The sequence below is a fragment of the Rhinoraja longicauda genome, chromosome 2 (genome assembly GCF_053455715.1).
Source record: "Rhinoraja longicauda isolate Sanriku21f chromosome 2, sRhiLon1.1, whole genome shotgun sequence".
Taxonomy (NCBI): domain Eukaryota; kingdom Metazoa; phylum Chordata; class Chondrichthyes; order Rajiformes; family Arhynchobatidae; genus Rhinoraja; species Rhinoraja longicauda.
The window spans coordinates 8,466,917-8,488,960 of record NC_135954.1 but is presented as its reverse complement, the minus strand read 5'-3'; the positions used below and the strand labels follow the sequence as shown (position 1 = coordinate 8,488,960).

The 22,044-nt window shown below is 45.4% G+C and overlaps 1 protein-coding gene across 5 annotated transcripts in view; it reads left to right on the top strand.

Annotated features, from left to right (window-relative positions):
- Window positions 1-22,044, top strand: part of kif13a (kinesin family member 13A) — a 269,942-nt gene that overhangs the window by 114,924 nt on the left and 132,974 nt on the right. For all 5 annotated transcript variants that reach the window (XM_078414771.1, XM_078414778.1, XM_078414761.1 and 2 more), the window contains exons 6-8: window positions 718-898; window positions 15,309-15,396; window positions 19,001-19,135. In XM_078414771.1, coding sequence (XP_078270897.1) covers window positions 718-898; window positions 15,309-15,396; window positions 19,001-19,135 — 404 coding nt within the window. The remainder of the gene's footprint in view (window positions 1-717; window positions 899-15,308; window positions 15,397-19,000; window positions 19,136-22,044) is intronic.

Genomic DNA, 22,044 nt, shown 5'->3' with positions numbered 1-22,044 from the left:
TGGGAACATGTTTCCTGCCTCTAATGTGTCCAATCCCCTAATTATCTTATATGTTTCAATAAGATCCCCCCTCATCCTTCTAAATTCCAGTGTATACAAACCTAATTGCTCCAGCCTTTCAACATACGACAGTGCCGCTATTCCGGGAATTATTCCGGGAATAAATGGCCTACCCCTTATTCTTAAACTGTGGCCCCTTGTTCTGGACTCCCCCAACATTGGGAACATGTTTCCTGCCTCTAACGTGTCCAACCCCTTAATAATCTTATATGTTTCCATAAGATCTGTAGTTTCTGGAAGCATGACTAATTGTCTATTTGTCAATAATTGCTGTATACATGTGGCGGCACGGTGGCGCAGCGGTAGAGTTGCTGCCTTACAGCGCCAGACACCCAGCATGGATCCTGACCATGGGTGCTGTCCGTACGGAGTTTGTACGTTCTACCCGTGACCTGAGTGGGGTTTTCTCCGAGACCTTCGGTTTCCTCTCAGACTCCAAAGACGTACAGGTTTGTAGGTAAATTGGCTTGGTGTAAATATAAATTGTCCCTGGATAGTGTAGGATAGTGTTAACGTGCGGGGATCGCTGGTCGGTGCAGACGCGTTGGGCCCAAGGCCCTGTTTCCACGCTGTATCTCTAAAACGAATTAAAAACAAAAACACACATATTTCTCTGCACCACGAATAACTCTTTCCTTTTACAAAATTTGTATTCAGGTTCCGGAAAGTCTTTCTCAATGATGGGCAGCGTTGATGTACCAGGCCTTATCCCTCGGCTCTGCGGTGCACTGTTTGGGAGAATCTCCAAAGAGGAAAATGAATCTCACACATTTAAAGTGGAAGTGTCATTCATGGAGATCTATAATGAGAAAGTTCGAGATCTTCTTGATCCTAAAGGGTGAGTACAAACTGAGATGTTGTTTTACCTTTGGGGTGGTGTGGCCAGGGTGGTGTGGCCACCGTCCACGTGGCCATTGTGGAATTAAGCAGCCATCTCAGACTGAAAATCCCTTGCCATTGAAGTATCAACTGCATGTTATTGTTGTCTGGTAATTGGATTGGCCACCCGTTGTTTGGTTGGGTTCTCTGGTCGGCTGCCTGTGACTAGCGGAGTTCCGCAGGGAACGGTGCTGGGGCCGCTACTCTCCATGTTTTACATCGACGATTTGGATGAGAGAAACGAAGGCTTCGTGGCCAAGTTTGCGGATGATGCAAAGATAGGTGGAGGAGCGGATAGAGTAGAGACTGCTGAAGGAATTGGACAGGTTGAGAGACTGGGCAGAAAAATGGCAGAATGGAATACAGTGCAGCAAAGTGTGGAGTCGTGCATTTTGGTAGTAGGAATAAAGGCCTAACTGTTTTCTAAATGGGAAGAGGATTCAGAAATCGGAGGTGCAAAGAGACTTCGGAGTGCTGGTGCAGGATTCCCAAAAAGTTATTTTGCAAGGTGACAATAGACAATAGGTGCAGGAGGAGGCCATTCGGCCCTTCGAGCCAGCACCGCCATTCAATGTGATCATGGCTGATCATTCTCAATCAGTACCCCGTTCCTGCCTTCTCCCCATACCCCCTGACTCCGCTATCCTTAAGAGCTCTATCCAGCTCTCTCTTGAATGCATTCGGAGAATTGGCCTGCACTGCCTTCTGAGGCAGTGAATTCCACAGATTTACAACTCTCTGACTGAAAAAGAGATACAGTGCGGAAACAGGCCCTTCTGCCCACTGAGTCCATGCCGACTTGTCCTATCCATGAACCTGTCTAAATGTTTCTTAAATGTTGGGATAGTCCCAGCCTCAGGTACCTCCTCTGGCAGTTTGTTCCATACACCCACCACCCTTTGTGTGAAAAAGTTACTCCTCAGATTCCTATTAAATCTTTTCCCTTTCAACTTGAACCTATGTCCTCTGGTCCTCAATTCCCCAACTCTGGGCAAAAGTCTCTGTGCATCTACCCGATCTATTCCTCTCATGATTTTATACACCTCTATCCTCCTGTGCTCCAAGGAATAGAGACCCAGCCTACTCAACCTCTCCCTCTCGCTCACACCCTCTAGTCCTGGCAACATCCTCGTAAATCTTCTCTGAACCCTTTCCTGCTTGACAATATCTTTCCAATAACATGGTGCCCAGAACTGAACGCAATTTGATGAAGTCGTACACCAGCGGATCCTACATCAGATATGGGGCCCAAAACTGCTCACAATATGACAAATGCACACAATGTGACAATCATCCAATGTGATCATGGCTGATCATTCTCAATCAGTACCCCGTTCCTGCCTTCTCCCCATACCCCCTGACTCCGCTATCCTTAAGAGCTCTATCGAGCTCTCTCTTGAATGCATTCAGAGAATTGGCCTCCACTGCCTTGGACTGAAAAACGTTTTCAGTCAGAGAGTTGTGAATCTGTGGAATTCTCTGCCTCAGAAGGCAGTGGAGGCCAATTCTCTGAATGCATTCAAGAGAGCCGGATAGAGCTCTTAAGGATAGCGGAGTCAGGGGGTATGGGGAGAAGGCAGGAACGGGGTACTGATTGAGAATGATCAGCCATGATCACATTGAATGGCGGTACTGGCTCGAAGGGCCGAATGGCCTCCTCCTGCACCTATTGTCTATTGTCTAATCTGACCAGTGCCTTATAGATCCTCAGCATTACATCCTTACATTCATTTGTTTTGACTCCTGCATAATTGTGAAATGGAAAGGAAATTCCCAGGCCACATGGCAATTTTCATATTTGTGGTTAAGTCATCAATAAATATTTTAATGTTCACAAGGTGCAAACACTGCAGTTTTATAAGCTATTAAAGATTGAGAAATGCAGTGTGTCATTGCAGACATACTCAGTTTTAACATAGAAACAAGGAACTGCTGGTGCTGGTTTCCACAAAAGGACACAAAATGCTGGAGTAACACAGCAGGTCAGGCAGCATGTACAGGAAGGATCTGCAGATGCTGGTTTAAAATGCTGGAGTAACTCAGCGGGTGAGGCAGCATCTCTGGAGATGACGTTTCAGGTCAGAACCCTTCACACTGAAAGATCGAGGTGGGAGGTGGGGGACTGGAGGCGAGAAAAGGCCAGAGGAACATGGACAGGTGATGTCTTGTGTTGGGACCCTTCCTCAGACTGAGTCGGGGGGGGGGTGGGGGGGTTGTGCGGGGAGACGAAAGCTGGAATAGAGGGGAGGCAGGACAAACAGCAAATAGATACAAAAATGCTGGAGTAAATCAGCAGGACAGGCAGCATCCAGTCTGAAGAAGGGTCTCGACTCGATACATCACCCATTCCTTCCCTCCAGAGATTCTGCCTGTCCCGCTGAGTTACATAGAAACATAGAAAAATAGGTGCAGTAGGCCATTCGGCCCCTCAAGCCATCACTGTTGTTCAATATGATCATGGCTGATCATCTAAAATCAGTATCCCATTCCAAATTTTTCCTGAACATTGGGATAGTACATGCCTCAACTACCCCGTCCGGCAACTAGTTCCATACACCCACTTTCCTCTGTGTGGAAAATGTTACCCCTCAGGTTTATATTAAATCTTTCCCCCCCTCATCTTAAACCCATGTCCTCTGGTTCTTGATTCCCCTACACAGGGCAGGAGACTCTGTGCATCTACCCGATCTATTCCTCTCATGATTGGGTGCATCTCTGTAAGATCACCCCTCATCCTCCTGCGCTCCAAAGAAGAGTCCCAGCCTGCTCAAGCTCTCCCTGTAGCTCAGGCACTAGAGTCTTGGCAACATCCTTGTAAATCTTCTCTACACCCTTTCCAGCAGCTAAAGTTTTCACAGAGCATTTTGTATTTCAACTGATGAGAAGGGAATTTTAATGCGCTCTTTGATTTTACTCAGCTCATAATTTCATAAGTGATAGGAGCAGAATTAGGCCATTCGGCCCATCGTCTACTCCGCCATTCAATCATGGCTGATCTATCTTTCTCTAAACCCATTCTCCTGCCTTCCCTCCATAATCTCGGACACCTGTACTAATCAAGAATCTATCAATCTCCGCCTTAAAAATATCCGTTGACTTGGCCTCCACAGCCGTCTGTGGCAATGAATTCCACAGATTCACCACCCCCTGACTTTTATTCTTTTATTCGTCCTTTTATTCCAAGGCTATGGCCTCTGGTCCCAGACTCTCCCACTAGTGGAAGCTTTTTTTCGTTTAGCTTTTAAAAACTCGTTTGAGCATATTTCTGTTCAGGGACTTTTTCCAGTTGAGATGCTGCCTGACCCGCTGAGTTACTCCAGCATTTTGTGATACCTTTTCCAGTTGTTCAGTGGTTTCTGAAGAATACATGGGAATTGAAGTCTTGAAGCAAACTGTGCTTTCATTTCCTCCAGTGTAAACGGTTCCTCTTGCATCCCTCCTGGTTCAAAAGGACGTGTTCAAGATCTTTTCTCTCAGTCTGCTGTTGTGCAGAGGTGACCTCTACCAACAGCTTAATATTGGGCAGTGTCTGTGGAGTTGGCTGAGTTCCCAGAGCCCTTATTGCTGTGACCACAATCTCCATTAAGAGAAAATAGCCCGAAAATTATCATTGTAAAAGAGAAATTACTTTGCTCAAAATCCCCCAGAGTGCGATAACTTTAGGAAAGTACCTTTTCCTTCTTGACTCCCTCGCACATCGTAACGCTGACAAATTTACAGCTCAAAACATTGTTTTCAAACCCATACAGCCCAGCCAGAAATACACAGTATGAGTGGTACAGTGGTACCAAAGGTCAAGAGAGCCAATGGAATGTTGGCCTTCATAACAAGGGGAGTTGAGTATAGGAGCAAAGAGGTCCTTCTGCAGTTGTACAGGGCCCTAGTGAGACCGCACCTGATGTACTGTGTGCAGTTTTGGTCTCCAAATTTGAGGAAGGATATTCTTGCTATTGAGGGCGTGCAGTATAGGTTTACTAGGTTAATTCCCGGAATGGCGGGACTGTCATATGTTGAAAGACTGGAGCGACTAGGCTTGTATACACTGGAATTTAGAAGGATGAGAGGGGATCTTATCGAAACGTATAAGATTATTAAGGGGTTGGACACGTTAGAGGCAGGAAACATGTTCCCAATGTTGGGGGAGTCCAGAACAAGGGGCCGCAGTTTATGAATAAGGGGTAGGCCATTTAGAACTGAGACGAGGAAAAACTTTTTCAGTCAGAGAGTTGTGAATCTGTGGAATTCCCTGCCTCAGTAGGCAGTGGAGGCCAATTCTCTGGATGCTTTCAAGAGAGAGCTAGATAGAGCTCTTAAGGATAGCGGAGTCAGGGGGTATGGGGAGAAGGCAGGAACGGGGTACTGATTGAGAATGATCAGCCATGATCACATTGAATGGGGGTGCTGGCTCGAAGGGCCGAATGGCCTTCCTCCTGCACCTATTGTCTATTGTCTATTGTAACAGTGTTTTATTGTCATATGTCTCAGATAGAACAATGAAATTCTTACTTGCAGCAGCACAACAGAATATGTAAACATAGTACTCGGCAAATAGTATAATAAGCGAGAAAAAAATGTCAGTGTTTGCATACATACACATACTCCAACGTACAAGACCTCAACGGCGGTCCAGGCGGACGAAGTTATCTTGAGCTCAATGGCTGTGAAGGCGGATGAAGGCTGCAACAGATCCATCAGCTCCAATCGTCTTGGTTTCGTCGCCATTGGAATTAGTTGATTGTTTGTGAAGGACCGTGTGCTTCTTGGAGTGCAACATCAAGTACATGTTAAACAAACACACGCACAGGCGTCTTCATTCTGTGAAGGAACGTAGTCCATCATCCTCGACCTCGAGGGATAACCACGACACATACTCACATTTAGACACATATACAGATCAAATATATATATATATGACATGTATATATCATATACATATCATATATGTATATGATAAACTAAGACTAAACAGATCTACTTGCTCTTTATTCTGTTTTAAAACTGTTGTCTAAACTTATACTGATTAGTTAATTAATTGATTGCATCGTTTGGAAGGCGCATTCCCAATCTCGTTGTACCCCCTGTACAATGACAATAAAGATATCTTTTATTGTATTGTATACACACACACATACGTACACATAAAAACCAAACAATAACAGTGCAATATTAACAAAAATAGTCCATGTAGTTCAGAGCTTATTTGAGGTTGTAGCGTTTAATACCCTAATGGCAGTCGGGAAGAAGCTGTTCCTGAACCTGGACGTTACAGTTTTCAGGCTCCTGTACCTTCTTCCTGATGGCAGGGGGGGAAATGTATGGCCTGGATGGTGTGGGTCTCTGATGATGCTGGCTGCCATTTTGAGGCAGTGACTCAAAGGGTAAATCCCTTGGATAGTTGCTGCCTTACAGCACCAGAGACCTGGGTTCGATTCTGACTATGGGTGCTTGTTTGTACGGAGTTTGTACCTGCGTGCGTTTTCTCCAGGATCTCCAGTTTCCTCCCACACTCCAAAGGCGTACAGGTTTATAAGTTAATTGGCTTAGTATAATGTGTGCAGGATAGCGTTAGTGTGCGGAGATCGCTAGTGTGTCCCTAGTGTGTCCCTAGTGTGCGTAGGATAGCATTAGTGTGCGGGGACCGCTAGTCGGGAAGGATTTGATGGGCTGAAGGGCCTGTTTCCGTGCTGTATCTCTAAACTAAACTAAACTAAACAGAATCACGCCCAACTAAACTAAAGTAAGACTAAACATGGCCTTGCCACAGTGTTTAATCTACTGGTGCGTGATCTCAAAGTCGTGCACTAACACGATGCATGCATTTTAAACTGATGTGTCCGTGGAATGCTCTGAATGCACTACATGTGAATTGTCAATGTCACTCATGACTCATTAAAGCAAACATTTGAGTTTTCACAATCTGAAACACAAACAAGGAGGGCCAGAAGAACATAACACGATGTGAGCCAAAATAATTGATGTTTTTATTAAATGATTGACGGAACAATAAAGTACTTAAAATTGCTGCTCTTTCTAAGCATTTGAAATCGCCGAATAAAATCACGTTATTTTTATTTAGGGAACATTATTGTCACATGTACCGAGGTACAGTGAAAAGCTTTTGTTGCTTGCTATCCAGACAACAGAAAGACAATACATGATTACAATCGAGCCATTTACAGTGTATAGAGACATGATAAGGGAATATTTATTTTGTAGGCACATCAAGTCCTGTGTATAAAATATGGGTATAAATTCATATGGGTATAAATACGGGTATAAATTCATCTCACAGAAGCAGAGTAGGGCAATCGGCCCCTTCGAGTCTACTCCGCCATTCAGTCATGGCTGTTCCATCTTTCCTCTCTACCGCATTCTCCTGCCTTCTCCCCATAACACTTGACACCCGTACTAATCAAAATCTGCAAATCTCCGCCTTAAATACCCAATGACTTGGCCTCCTCGACCGTCTGTGGCTTTGAATTCCACAGAATCACCACACACTGACTAAAGAAATTCTTCCTCACCTCCTTTCTAAACATACACCTTTTTATTCTGAGATTATGCCCTCTGCTTCCAGACTCTCCCACGAGTGGAAACATCTTCTCCACATCCACTCTATCCAGGCCCTTCAGTATTTGGAAAGTTTCAATGAGGCCTCCCCTCATCCTTCTAAACTCCAGCGAGTTCAGGCCCAGTGCCGTCAAACCCTCTTCACATGTTAACCCAATCATCCCTGTGATAATTCGCGTAAACCTCCTCCGGACTCTCTCCCACTCCAGCACATCAATCCTCAGACATGGGGCCCAAAACTGCTCACAATACTCCACTTGCGGTCTGACCTGTGCCTTATAAAGGCTCAGCATTACATTCCTGTTTTTATATTCTACAGCATTCTACAGTATGTACAGCAGACCACAAATGTTCCACACCTATTCACACCCTGAACCCCAGCTGGTGTTAAAGCATATTGCAAGCAGGCACACATGCCAGATTCATTGTTGAGTCTGGCACTTGTTTTTTTTAATGGAGGAAGGATTGTGTTATAGTTCTAATGTATCTATAAGAATTTCAAGTAGCAAACCATCTTTTGGGGCCAACTTTAATGTGGATATTTGCTTACCATCCTGGCAGTGCGAACCATCGTTCCAAGCAAATTCAATTGGCTTGCAACTTACTTAAAAAATGTTGACTCATGTAGTTTGGCAAAGCATTGAACAGATTTTTTTGGTTTAGATTAGTTAAGTTTCGTTTATTGTCACATGTACATGTACAGTGAAAAGCTTTTGTTGCTTGCTAACCAGACAACAGAAAGACAATACATGATTATAATCGAGCCATTTACAGTGTATAGATACATGATAAGGGAATAACCATTAGTGCAAGGAAAATCCAGTAAAATCCGATCAAAGATAGTCCGAGGGTCTCCAATGAAAGAGATAGTAGTTCAGGATTTCACCCTAAACATCATCAATTCTACATTTCCCATGATCCCCATCCCCTTTGTCTTTTTCTCACACCTTACACTTCCTTATCTCTGTATCTCCCCCTCCTGTGATTCAGTCTGAAGAAGGGTCATAACCCAAAACGTCACCCATTTTCCTTCTATCAGGAGATGCTGCCTGTCCCGCTGAGTTACTCCAGCATTTTGTGTCGATCTTCGGTTTAAAACATGGAAGGCAATAAAGAAAGTTGACGAGGAGATGCTGCCTGACCTGCTGAGTTACTCCAGCATTTTGTGAAAGAAGAGTGTGGACAGAAGTGAAGATCAGATTGGGCTGAGGTCAGTGGGGATCTCAGCTACAGGTTCATAAGATCACAAGTGGCAAGAGCAGAATTAGGCCATTCGGCCCATCAAGTCTACTCCACCATTCATGGCTGATCTATCTCTCCCTCTGAACCCCATTAATAATAATAATAATAATGCATTACATTTATATAGCGCTTTTCTAGAAACCCAAAGACGCTTTACATATTAGATCTAACATAAAGATAAATAAATAAACGAACAGAAAAGGATGAATAAGGTGGAGCGACGGTCAATGATTGAAGGCGGTGTTGAACAAGTGAGACTTCAGTGATGTTTTGAATGTGGTGAGTGAGGAGGAGTCTCTGATGGTTTGGGGTAGTGAGTTCCAGAGTGTGGGAGCAGCGATGGAGAAAACCCTGTCCCCCCAGGATCTCCTGCTTTCTCCCCATAACCTCTGACACCTGTACTAACCAACTCATTTGGTTGTTCCATGCTAATGTCACCCAAAAACAAAACCAGTAGTTTAGTTTAGTTTAGAGATGCAGCGTGGAAACAGGCCCTTCGGCCCACCGAGTCCGTGCCGACCATTGATCACTTGTACACACTTTTCCTCCTACACACAAGGAACAATTTACAGAGGCCAATTAACCTACGTGCCCGCACGTCTTTGGGACATGGGAAGAAACCGGAGCACCCGGAGAAGACCCACGCGGTCACAGAGAGAACGTACAAACCCCGCACAGACAGCACCCATTTTCCGGACCAAACACGGATCTCTGGTGCTATGTGGCAGCGACTCTTTTACCGCCAACCAGTATTGTATCACACCACTTGACCATTTCAATGTACCAATTGTCAGACTGCTTTTCCATTATAAGTAGATGTCTCCCTTTATCTGAATATTGGGACAGTGGAAGCCCCCACATTCAGTTCCATCACAAGCTCCATTGACTGGCCTCTGATTACCACCTTCACCCTGCCAACTGTCTGAAACTGAATCCAACTGTTATGGACAACACGTCTATGACCTTGATAGACACAAAATGCTGGACTGACTCAGCGGGACAGGCAGCATCTCTGGATAGAAGGAATGGTGACACTTTGGGGTCGAGACCCTCCTGTCTGAAGAAGGGTCTCGACCTGCAACGTCACCCATTCCTTCTCTCCGGAGATGCTGCCTGTCCCGCTGAGTCGCTCCGGCATTTTGTGTCTACCTTCAGTATAAACCAACATCTGCAGTTCCTTCCTACACATATTGTCTATGACTTTGACCCCGAAGACTGCATGCCACAACCTGCATCACTTCATCTGGCACTGCCATGCCTTAACTTGTGTGAATCAACATCTGAGCCTTCATTACTCTAGGATTGATGATTCAATTACTGTGCAGGCCAGCTTCCTTCTCCGAGAGCTTCATGTGATCCAAACCTCGGCTCCCGTGACCCAGCTTGTATCCAGCCCCATTCACCATCATCCCTGAGATTGCTGCCTCACCTTGACTTCTGGTTAAAATCCATGGTAAAACTCATGATTCAGGATTCCATCCATGTTAAAACTCTGAAAGACCGAGAAGAGACTGCAAATGATGGAACCTTCCTAGAGTCATACAGCATGGAAACAAGGCCCTTCAGCCCAACTTTCCCACACCGGCCAACATGTCCCAGCTACACTAGTCCCACCTGCCTGCGTTTGGTCCATATCTATGTATCTGTCTAACTGTTTCTTAAACGTTGGATAGTCCCTGCCTCAATTACCTCCTCTGGCAGCTTGTTCCATACACCCATCACCCTTTGTGCGAAAAAGTTACCCCTCAGATTCCTGTTAAATCTTTTCCCCTTCACCTTGAACGTATGTCCTCTTCTCCTCGATTCCCTTACTCTGGGCAAGAGACTCTGTGCATCTACCCGATCTATTCGTCTCATGATTTTGTACACCTCTATAAAATCACCCCTCATCCTCTTGCGCTCCAAGGAATAAAGACCTAGCCTACTCAACCTCTTCATATAGGCTAGATCGAGCTCTTAAGGATAGCGGAGTCAGGGGGTATGGGGCGAGGGCAGGAACGGGGTACTGATTGAGAATGATCAGCCATGATCACATTGAATGGAGGTGCTGGCTCGAAGGGCCGAACGACCTCCTCCTGCACCTATTGTCTATTGTCTATTGTCTATTGTCATACCCTCTAGTCCTTCAGCAAAAAAACAAAGTGCTGGAGGAACTCAGCAGGCCAGGCATCATATTTGGAAGGAAATGGACAAATCAAGGTTTTGTGTTGGAACCGTTCCATTTACCACCGCAGATGTTGCCTGACCCAATGAGTTCTTTGATTGATCATCAGATATAGGAGCAGAATGATGCCATTTCTCCCATGGGATCTGCTCCGCCATTCGATCATGCCTGACCTATTTTTCCCACTCAAACCCATTCTCTTTACTTCTCCTCATAAACTTTCCTTACTAATCAAGAACCTGTCAATATGTGCTTTAGCGTCATAGAGTCATAGAAAGTGGAAACAGGCCCCTTCGACCTAACTTGTCCACACCGACCAACATGTCCCATCTACAATATCCACCTGCCAGCATTTGGCCCATATCCCTCCAAACCTTTTCTATCCATGTACCTGTCCAAATGTTTCGTAAAAGTTGAAATACCCAATTGATTTCAAAGGTACAACACAGAAACAGGCCCTTTGACCCATCGAGTCCATGCCGACCATCGATCACCCTTTCACACTAGTTCTATGTTTGTCCCACTGTCGCATCCACTCCCTACACAACAGGGGCAATTTACAGAGGTTATTAACCTACAAACCCGCATGTCTTTGGTATGTGGGAGGAAACCTGGAGCTCCTGGAGGAAACCCACACGGTCACGGGGAGAATGTGTAAACTCCGCACAGACAACATCGGTTTGAACCCAGGTGTCTTGTGCCCTTCAGCCTAGTTTGATCACGCCGACCAGAATGCCCCATCTAAGCGAGTCTCATTTGCTTGTGTTTGTCCTATATAAGTTCATGAGTCATAGGAGCAGAATTAGGCCATTCAGTCCATCGAGTCAACTTTGCCATTCAATCATGGCTGATCTATCTTTCTATCTCAACCCTGTTCTTCTGCCTTCCCCCCATGACACCCATAATAATCAAGAATCTGTCCACATCCCCCTTAAAAATACCCAGTTACTTGACACCACAGCCGTCTGTGGCATCCCTCTCAATGTTTGCTATTCATGTGCCTGTCCAAGTGTCTTTTAAATGCCCTTTTAGTCCTTGCCAAAGCTACTTCCTCTGGACCTCATTCCATCTACCCATCACCCTCTGAGTGAAAAAGTTCCTATTAAATCTTGCCCCTCTCTCTCACCCTATGTTCTCTGGTTCTTGATTCTGTGCATTCACCCTCCCAATTCCCCCCATGACTTTACGCGCCTGAAAAGATCACCCCTCAGCCTCCTGCCTACCAGGGAGTAAAGTCCCAGCCGACCCATCCTTTCCCTATGACCCAGGCCTAGATCTGGCATCATCCTTGTATATCTTCACTGCATTCTTTCCAGCTTATAATAATAATAATAATAATAATGCATTACATTTATATAGCGCTTTTCAAACACTCAAAGACGCTTTACAGGGATTACTAGAACATAGAGAAGAAAATAAATAGATAAATAAGTAAATTTAATGGCATCCTTCATATAATAGGGTGACTTGTATCTATGTTCCAGTCCAAATGTTTCTTAAACGTTGAAATACCCAATTGATTGTAAGGTACAAAGCAGTGACCAGTGGGGTGGCGCAAGGCTTGGTGCTGGGACCCCAGTTATTTACAATATATATCAATGATTTAGACAAAGGGAATTAAATGTAACATCTCCAAGTTTGCAGATGGCACAAAGCTGGGTGGCAGTGTGAGCTGCGAGGAGGATGCTATTAGGTTGCAGGGTGACTTGGATAGGTTGGGTGAGTGGGCAGATGCATGGCGGAAGCAGTATCATGTGGAGAAATGTGAGGTTATCCACTTTGGTGGCAAGAACAGGAAGGCAGACTATTATCTGAATGGCGTGGTAAAGAACTGCAGATGCTGGTTTAAATCGAAGGTAGACACAAAATGCTGGAGTAACTCAATGGGTCAGGCAGCATGTCTGGAGAGAAGGAATGGGTGACGTTTCGGGTCGAGAGCCTTTTTCAGACTGATTTAATCTGAATGGTGTCAGATTAGGAAAAGGGGAAATGCAACGAGACCTGGGTGTGCTTGTGCATCAGTCACTGAAAGTAAGCATGCAGGCAGTGAAGAAAGCCAATGGCATGTTGGCCTTCATTGCGAGAGGATTTGAGCTCAGGGGCAAGGAGGTCCTACTGCAGTTGTACAGGGCCCTGTTGCTACCGCACCTGGAGCATTGTGTGCAATTTTGGTCTCCTAATTTGAGGAAGGATATTCTTGCTATTGAGGGAGTGCAGCGTAGGTTCACCAGGTTAATTCCCGGGATGGTGGGAATGACATATGACACCCGGAGAAAACCCACACCGGTCACAAACTCCATACAGCCAACACCCGCAGTCAGGATCGAACCTGGGTGTCTGGCGCTGTAAAGCAACTCCACTGCCATGCCATCATGCTGTCCCGTGTCTTGTTTACAGAGGAAGAGCACTTTATTTTTAGCAAATTACTTGATTTTAGTCTTGATAATTACTGTGTGCAAGAGGTAGCATAATGCTGGTTGGAAATTGCTGTTTACAAACAACGGGTTGGCATAACTCTTCATTTTGAAGCTATCTCTAAGTGCTGAGGAAAACCAAAGCCATAGGGAAATCCAAACCAAGATGCCGGAAGTCCGAAAGGAAGAACACTCAGCAGGTCGGGCAGCATCACAAGAGAGCAAAGCAGAGTTGACGTTTCAGGCCGATGACCTATTGTCAGAACGGAGCTTGTTCTGAAAGATTAGCTTCGTTTTCTTCTCCGCAGATGCTGCTTTGATCCTCTTGAGTATTTCCATTCAATTCTGTCTTCACATGTGTCACATAAGATTCAGTGCTCAGGATGTTTACATTAAGTTGTGTTCACCAACAGCGCTAATTGTGCACATCTTTGGATGTATTGCAAATAAAGAGAAATAGTTACCTGTAACTAAATACTTAAGAGTCATAGAATCTTACAGCTTGGAAACAGGCCCTTCAGCCCAACTTGCCCAGACCGGCCAACGTGTCCAATCTATACTAGTCCCACCTGCCTGCATTTGGCCCATGCCCCATACACCTACCATCCTTTGCGTGAAAAAGTTACCCCTCAGGTTCCTATCTTTCCCCACTCACCTTAAACTGGTTTTCGATTCCCCTACTCTTGGCAAGAGACTGTATGCGTCTGCCCTCATGATTTGTACACCTCAAAAGGACCAATAAGCTACACTTGTCACAATGCAATCTCACCTTCACAAGGACCAGAAGTTTTGCTCTGGGCCCGCCCGGTTGAGTTGCAGCAGTTTTTAGTGTGGGTGGTTTCCAGACATTTTGAGTACCAACAAGTGTTTCCAATGAAGAGATGCCAATGTTAATGCAGATCATCATAAATCTTTCCAGGATTATGTTTCAGCGTGGCCGCACCCGATAGAATCAACTGAAATGTATCTCAATGAATAACATTTCATAGAGTCAAACAGCGGGAAACAGGCCCTTCAGCCAAACACAGCCATGATCACATTGAATGATCAATTCAATGATTCATGATTAAGGGGAAGAGGGGGAGGGGAAGGCAGGAAGGGGGGGGTGGAGGAAAGGGGGGGGGAGGGAGGAGGGATGGAGGGGAGGTGGGGAGGGGAGAGGGGAGGGGGGGAGGAGAGGGTGCTGCACCAATGCAGGAGAGGTTTGGGCCCAACGGGTCCACTTGGTCTAGTCTACAATATCGCCCACTTTAGCATCCTCTACGATACCATCCACTTTAGTGTCACCTTACTTCTTCAGCAAATGTCTGGATGCAAAGTTCACTGTCAGAATAAATACGATGAAATATTGGTATTCGTCTATTATTAGAAACATAGAAAATAGGTGCAGGAGGAGGCCTTTAGGCCCTTTGAGCCAGCACCGCCATTCATTGTGATCATGGCTGATTATCCACAATCAGTAACCTGTGCCTGCCTTCTCCCCATATCCCTTGATTCCGCTAGCCCCTAGGCTATTGTCACATGTACTGAGACACGGTGAAAAACGTTGCATGCTATCTGGTCAAATGGGGAGGAGGCAGGAGATGGGGTTAGGAGGAAGAGATAGAAGAGCCATGATTGAATGGCGGAGTAGAATAGATAGGCTGAATGGCCTAATCCTGCTCCTATCACTTACGACCTTATGACGTTATAAAAGCGTTTCACAGTACCTTGGTACATGCGACAATAACGAAACTCAACTCAAACTCCATAGGTAGCTGACTAATAATTCAATGATTCACTTGGCTTTGTCATAGGATGTCTGTACTACATTTTCTGCACAGCTATAAACAATTGCTTCACTTTCACAAGCTAGATGTAGACTTGCTAAATCGGACAAAAATAAAAAATTCTCCATGAAGCGCAGATGATTTTTTTCTTTTCGGAGTTAATATATATTTTTAAAAACATAAATAATTTAAAATAATTTATTTTTTCAGGAGTCGGCACTCGTTGAAGGTTCGGGAGCATAAAGTGTTGGGACCGTACGTGGACGGCCTGTCGCAGTTGGCTGTGACGTGTTTTGAAGTAAGTACTTGGATTCAATCTAAACTACCAGCATGAATAGGTAGTCCTTTCTGTCCTAGGCCTCCTCCATTGTCAGAGTGAGGCTGGACGCAAATTGGACGAACGGCATCTCATATTTCGCTTGGGCAGCTTATTTATTTATTTTTATTTATTCATTTTCCAGTCAATACAATACAACAGATTGACCATACAGTTGTGAAAGTCAAATAGTGCGAAATCATTGTATCGAAAATAAAACAATATAATCACACATAATATTTTCTGACTGAAAATAAGGTGTAGGCAGAAGTCAAAGCTTATTGTGCCTACCCTTAATACTTAACAAAATATAATTAAACAAAAACACAACATCATAAGTCAGAAGCAGATAAACAAAACATAGAAAGAAACACAAGTATAGTCAAGAACCATCATTTCTGTCATGTCAGTCATTTTATTATTATTATTATATATATACAGCCGGAAACAGGCCTTTTCGGCCCTCCAAGTCCGTGCTGCCCAGCGATCCCCGTACATTAACACTATCCTACACCCACTAGGGACACTTTTTACATTTACCCAGCCAATTAACCTACATACCTGTACGTCTTTGGAGTGTGGGAGGAAACCGAAGATCTCGGAGAAAACCCACGCAGGTCACGGGGAGAACGTACAAACTCCTTACAGTTCAGCACCCGTAGTCAGGATCGAACCTGAGTCTCCGGCGCTGCATTCGCTGTAAAGCAGCAACTCTACCGCTGCGCTACCGTGCCGCCCACTTAGCGCTGATCACATATTTTGTATATTTTTGAACATTTTCTTGAATTTACACATATTACTACACTCTTTTAATTCATTGTTGCAACTATTACATAAATTGACCCCTTTAACAGTCATGTAACAGCCCCATCTAACAGCCTCATTTATCAGCCCCATGGTATGAATATTGATTTCTCTTAACTTCAGGTAGCCCCGGCATTCCCTCTCCCTCTATCCCTCCCCCACTAGCCCCAAGAGCTCTATCTAACTCTCTTTTAAATTCATCCAGTGAATTGTCCTCCACTGCCTTCTGTGGCAGAGAATTCCACAATTCACAACTCTCTGGGTGAAAACGTTTCTTCTCACCTCAGTTTTAAATGGCCTCCCCTTTATTCTTAGACTGTGTCCCCTGGTTCTGGACTCCCCCAACAATGGGAACATTTTTCCTGCATCTAGCTTGTCCTAGTCCTTTTATAATTCTATACGTCTCTATAAGATCCCCTCTCATCCTTCTAAACTCAATAGACAATAGACAATAGGTGCAGGAGGAAGCCATTCGGCCCTTCAAGCCAGCACCACCATTCAATGTGATCATGGCTGATCATTCTCAATCAGTACCCCATATTCCTGCCTTCTCCCCATACTCCCTGACTCCACTATCTTTAAGAGCTCTATCTAGCTCTCTCTTGAATGCATTCAGAGAATTGGCCTCCACTGCCTTCTGAGGCAGTGAATTCCACACATTTACAACTCTCTGACTGAAAAAGCTTTTCCTCATCTCCGTTCTAAATGGCCTACCCCTTATTCCTAAACTGATGTCCCTGGTTCTGGACTCCCCCAACATTGGGAACATGTTTCCTGCCTCTAACTCCAGTGAATACAAGCCTAGTCTTTCCAATCTTTCCTCATATGACAGTCCCTCCATCCCAGGGATTAACCTCGTGAACCTACGCTGCACTGCCTCAATAGCAAGGACGACTTCCTCAAATTAGGAGACCAAAACTGCACACAATACTCCAGATGTGGTCTCACAAGGGCCCTATACAACTGCAGAAGGACTTCTTTGCTCCTGTACTCAAATCCTCTCGTTATGAAGGCCAACATGCCATTAGCTTTCTTCACTGCCTGCTGTACCTGCACGCTTACTTTCAGTGACTGGTGTACAAGGACACCAAGGTCTCGTTGCACTTCCCCTTTACCTAATCTGACATCATTGAGATAATAATCAGCGTCCTTATTTTTGCCGCCAAAGTGGATAACCTCACATTTATCTACATTATACTGCATCGGCCATGTATGTGCCCACTCACTCAACCTGTCCAGGTCACCCAGCAACCTCCTAACATCCTCTTCGCGGTTCACACTGCCACCCAGCTTTGTGTCATCCGCAAACTTGCTAGTGGTACTTCTAATTACATTATCCAAATCATTAACCAATGTGCATGTTTTGTCGGTTAATAGGCCTCTGTAAAAAGAAAAGTACCCCTAGTGTGTAGAGAGTGGATGAGAAGTGAATGGAATTCATCCATGGATTAAGTGCGGCGCGGTGGCACAGCGGTAGAGCTGCTGCCTTACAGTGCCAGAGACCCGGGTTCAGTCCTGACCACGGGTGCCTGTCTGTGCAGAGTTTGTACCTTCCAACAAACTGTTGGCAATGTTCAAGGCAGATACGATAGTGGCGTTTAAGAGACTTTTGGATCGGCACACAGTTATGCAGGGAAAGGAAGGATCCTTTTTTCCCCTGTGGCTATCAAACTGTACAGCTCCTCCCCCTTCTGTTCAGGGGTAGACGAACTGCCCCCTCCCCTCCCCCCCCCCCCCCCCCCCCCATTATTTGCACATCCCCAAGCTCAATGCTCTTGAGACAGTGGAATTGATTGTAGACTTTAGGAGAGCTCCCTCTACCCCCCCCCCCCCCACTCACCATCAACAACACCACAGTCACATCTGTGGAGTCATTTAAGTTCCTTGGAACCATCATCTCCAGGGACCTTAAATGGGGGCCACCATCGACTCCACAGTCAAAAAGGCACAACAGAGGATGTACTTCCTGCGGCAACTGAGAAAACACAATCTGCCACAGGCAATGATGGTCCAATTCTATACTGCTACCATAGAGTCTGGCCTCATCTTCTCCATCATGGTCTGGTTTGGCTCAGCCACCAAGCACGACATCAGGAGGCTGCAGCGCATCGTTCGCACAGCTGAGAAGGTTGTTGGCTGCAACCTTCCCCCCATTGACGAACTGTACACTGCAAGGGCCAGGAAGCGAGCGGGCAAGATCATCTCTGACCCCTCTCACCCTGGCCACAAATTCTTTGAAGCACTTCCCTCTGGAAGGCGACTCCGGACTGTCAAAGCAGCCACGGCCAGACATAAAAACAGCTTTTTTTCCAAGAGCAGTAGCTCTACTCAACAACCAAAAATCTGTAGCCTCATTTTGCTCTGGTATTTTCTTTCATTCTTCACACAGAATACACATAGGAATATTTTTTTTTAAAATTCTTAATTGTTTACTGTATGTCGTGTTGTTGCTGTTACTTGCGAGCTAAGCACCAAGGCAAATTCCTTGTATGTATACGTACTTGGCTAATAACATTTATTCAATTCAATTCAATTCAATCCTTTCCACTCATCACTTTAATTACATGTTTCATGTATCTTGTGTTTAAGACTGTTGGCGGACCAATTTCCCTCCTGGGATAAATAAAGTTCTATCATATCGTATGGTATTATGTGCGGACAGATAAGAGTTGGTCTTCGCATCGTGTTCAGCACAGACGTTGTGGGCTGAAGAGCCTGCTCTTGCGCTGTGCTGTTCTGTGTTCTTGTATTATCATTACATTTTATTGACGATATTTTGCAGGACATTGAATCCTGGATGTCAGAAGGAAACAAATCAAGAACCGTTGCAGCCACCAACATGAATGAAGAAAGTAGCCGTTCTCATGCTGTATTCAACATCATCTTAACTCAGACCCTGTACGATCCACATAGTAGTGTAAGTTTGTACCATTTCCTATCAGTCGAGGAATGGCTTAGAGTGGTACGACTGCTTGAAGGGCCACTCCCTCTTCTCCCGTCTCCCATCACGCAAGAGGTACAGAAGTGTGAAAACGCACACCTCCTGATTCAGGGACAGTTTCTTCCCGGCTGTTGTCTGGCAACCCTCACCTGCTAGGGTGCAGTCCTGACCTCCCATCTACTTCATCTATCTCATTGGAGACCCACAAACTATCTTTAATCGGACTTAACCTTACACTAAAGGGCCTGTCCCACTTAGGCGTTTTTTAGGCGACTGCCGGCGACTGTCAAAATTGTAGCAGATCGCCAAAATTCTCCTTTACCCTACGACAATGACCACGACAATGCCGAGTCAGGTCGATACAAGTTACTTATTTTGTGAAACTAGAACCTGGCTAAGAGATTACACCGTCTTCAGAAACATCGCGAAACTCCCACGCTTACCTGACTGTCAAACTGTCGCCTCCAATCTACCTGTCAAATGTCCTGATGGTAAATAAATTGGTTAAACAAAACTATCTTCTGGTATCTTCAAATGCCTTTTCTTAATTTAATATTATGTGCTTCTAAATGCATCTGTGACATCCTAGCAAACCTGGAGACAGCATGCGACAGCGCCCGCAATAAGCTACGATCCCTGGCGACAAGCCAGCTGTTGCCGAGAAATTTCTACCTGGAAATTTTTTCCGCGACGCGCCGAGATCCACTACGATTCATTGAAGACGCCTCATGATCATGCCCGCGACATGTTCGGCGACAGCCTAGTCGCCGGCAGTCACCTTAAAATCGCCTAAGTGAACAACAGGCCCTTAAATGTCGTGCCCTTTATCCTTTATCTGTACACTGTGATTGTAATTATGTATAGTCTTTCCGCTGACTAGTTAGCACTCAGCAAAAAGCTTTACACCACCTATCTACCTATCCCTCCCTACCTATGTCCAAGACGCCTCTCACGCTCTTCGTCCTTCAACGACTTAAGAAAAAAATCTGGTGCACTGACCTCTACTGGGCTGACCTCTACTGACCTCTACCAGGCGCCAACTCACAAACACTTCCTCCTACTTATCCTTGGGCCATTACCCCACAGACGAGCACCAGACCTTAATATCATTTTAATATCTGATTTTATTATTTCTGATTTTATTATTTCCAGCTCTCTGCCCTCTAAAGCCTCCAACCCGTTTAGTTCCCCAGCCCCACATGGCCCGATTTTATCTTCTCCCCAAAATCCACAAACAGAACTGGCCTGGCAGACCCATTGTTTCTGCTTGTTCATGCCCCACCAAATTAATTTCCACATACGTCTACTCCATCCTATCCCCCCTGGTCCAATCTCTCCCTACCTATGTCCAAGACACCTCACACGCTTTTCATCTCTTCACGGTTGCTCAGCACTTGAACTCCCCCTCCCATTCCCAATCTGACCTTTCTGTCCAGGGCCTCCTCCATTGTCAGAGTGAGGCCCAGTGCAAATTGGAGGTGCCAGCACCTCATATTTCGCTTGGGTAGCTTGCACGGTGATGCAGCGATAGAGTTGCTGCCTCACAGTGAATGGAGCGCCGAAGACCCGGGTTCGATCCTGACTACGGGTGCCGTCTGTACGGAGTTTGCACGTTCTCCCCGTGACCTGCGTGGGTTTTCTCCAAGATCTTCAGTTTCCTCCCACATTCCAAAGACGTACAGGTTTGTAGGTTAATTGGCTTGGTAAATGTAAAAATTGTCCCTAGTGAGTATAGGACAGTGTTAATGTGTGGGGATTGTTGGTCATTGCGGACCCGGTGGACCAAAGAGCCTGTTTCCGCGCTGTATCTCTAAACACTAAACCCCAGTGGTATGAATAATGACTTCTCTAACTTCAAATAGCCCTTGCTTTCCCTCTCTCTCCATCCCCTCCCCTTTCCCAGTTCTCCACCAGTCTTACTGTCTCCGACTACATTCTATCTCTGTCCCGCACACTCCCCTGACATCAGTCTGAAGTAGGGTCTCGACCCAAGACATCACCCATTCCTTCTCTCCAGAGATGCTGCCTGTCCCGCTGAGTTACTCCAGCATTTTGTGTCTACCTTCGATTAAAACCAGCATCTGCAGTTCTTTCCTATGCAAAAAGCTTTACACTGTACCTCGGTACATGTGGCAATAAACTAAACCAAACTTTATCCTTTATCTGTACACTGTGGATGGCTTGAATGTAATCATATATCGTCTTTTCTTTGACTGGAAAGCACGCAACAAAAGCTTTTTACCTCAGTACACGTGACAATATTAAACTAAACCAAACTAGAGCACAGAAACAGGCCCTTCGGCCCAACTTGCCCATGCCTCCCAAGATGCCCTATCCACCCCAGTCCCCCTTGCTCACATTTGAACCATATCCCTCTGAACCTCTACTATCCATCTAAACGTTAGACTTTAGAGATACAGCGAGTGTGGCAACAGACTCTTTAGCCTACAGAGTCCGTGCTGACCAGCGATCACCCCGTACACTAGGAACAATTTACAATTTACAGAAGCCAATCGACCTACAAACCTGTATTTGTGATACCTTCGACTTGTACCAGCATCTGCAGTTATTTTCCTACATTACAAACCTGTACGTCTCTGGAGTGTGAGAGGAAACTGGAGCACCTGGAGAAAGCCCACGCGGTCACGCAAACAAATGTTAGATAGAGCTCTAGGGGCTAGTGGAATCAAGGGATATGGGGAGAAGGCAGGCACGGGTTACTGATTGTGGACGATCAGCCATGATCACAATGATTGGCGGTGCTGGCTCGAAGGGCCAAATGGCATCCTCCTGTACCTATTTTCTATGTTTCTATGTAAACTCCGTACAGACAGCACTCGTGGTCAGGACCGAACTCGGGTCTTGGTGCTTGTAAGGCAGCAGCT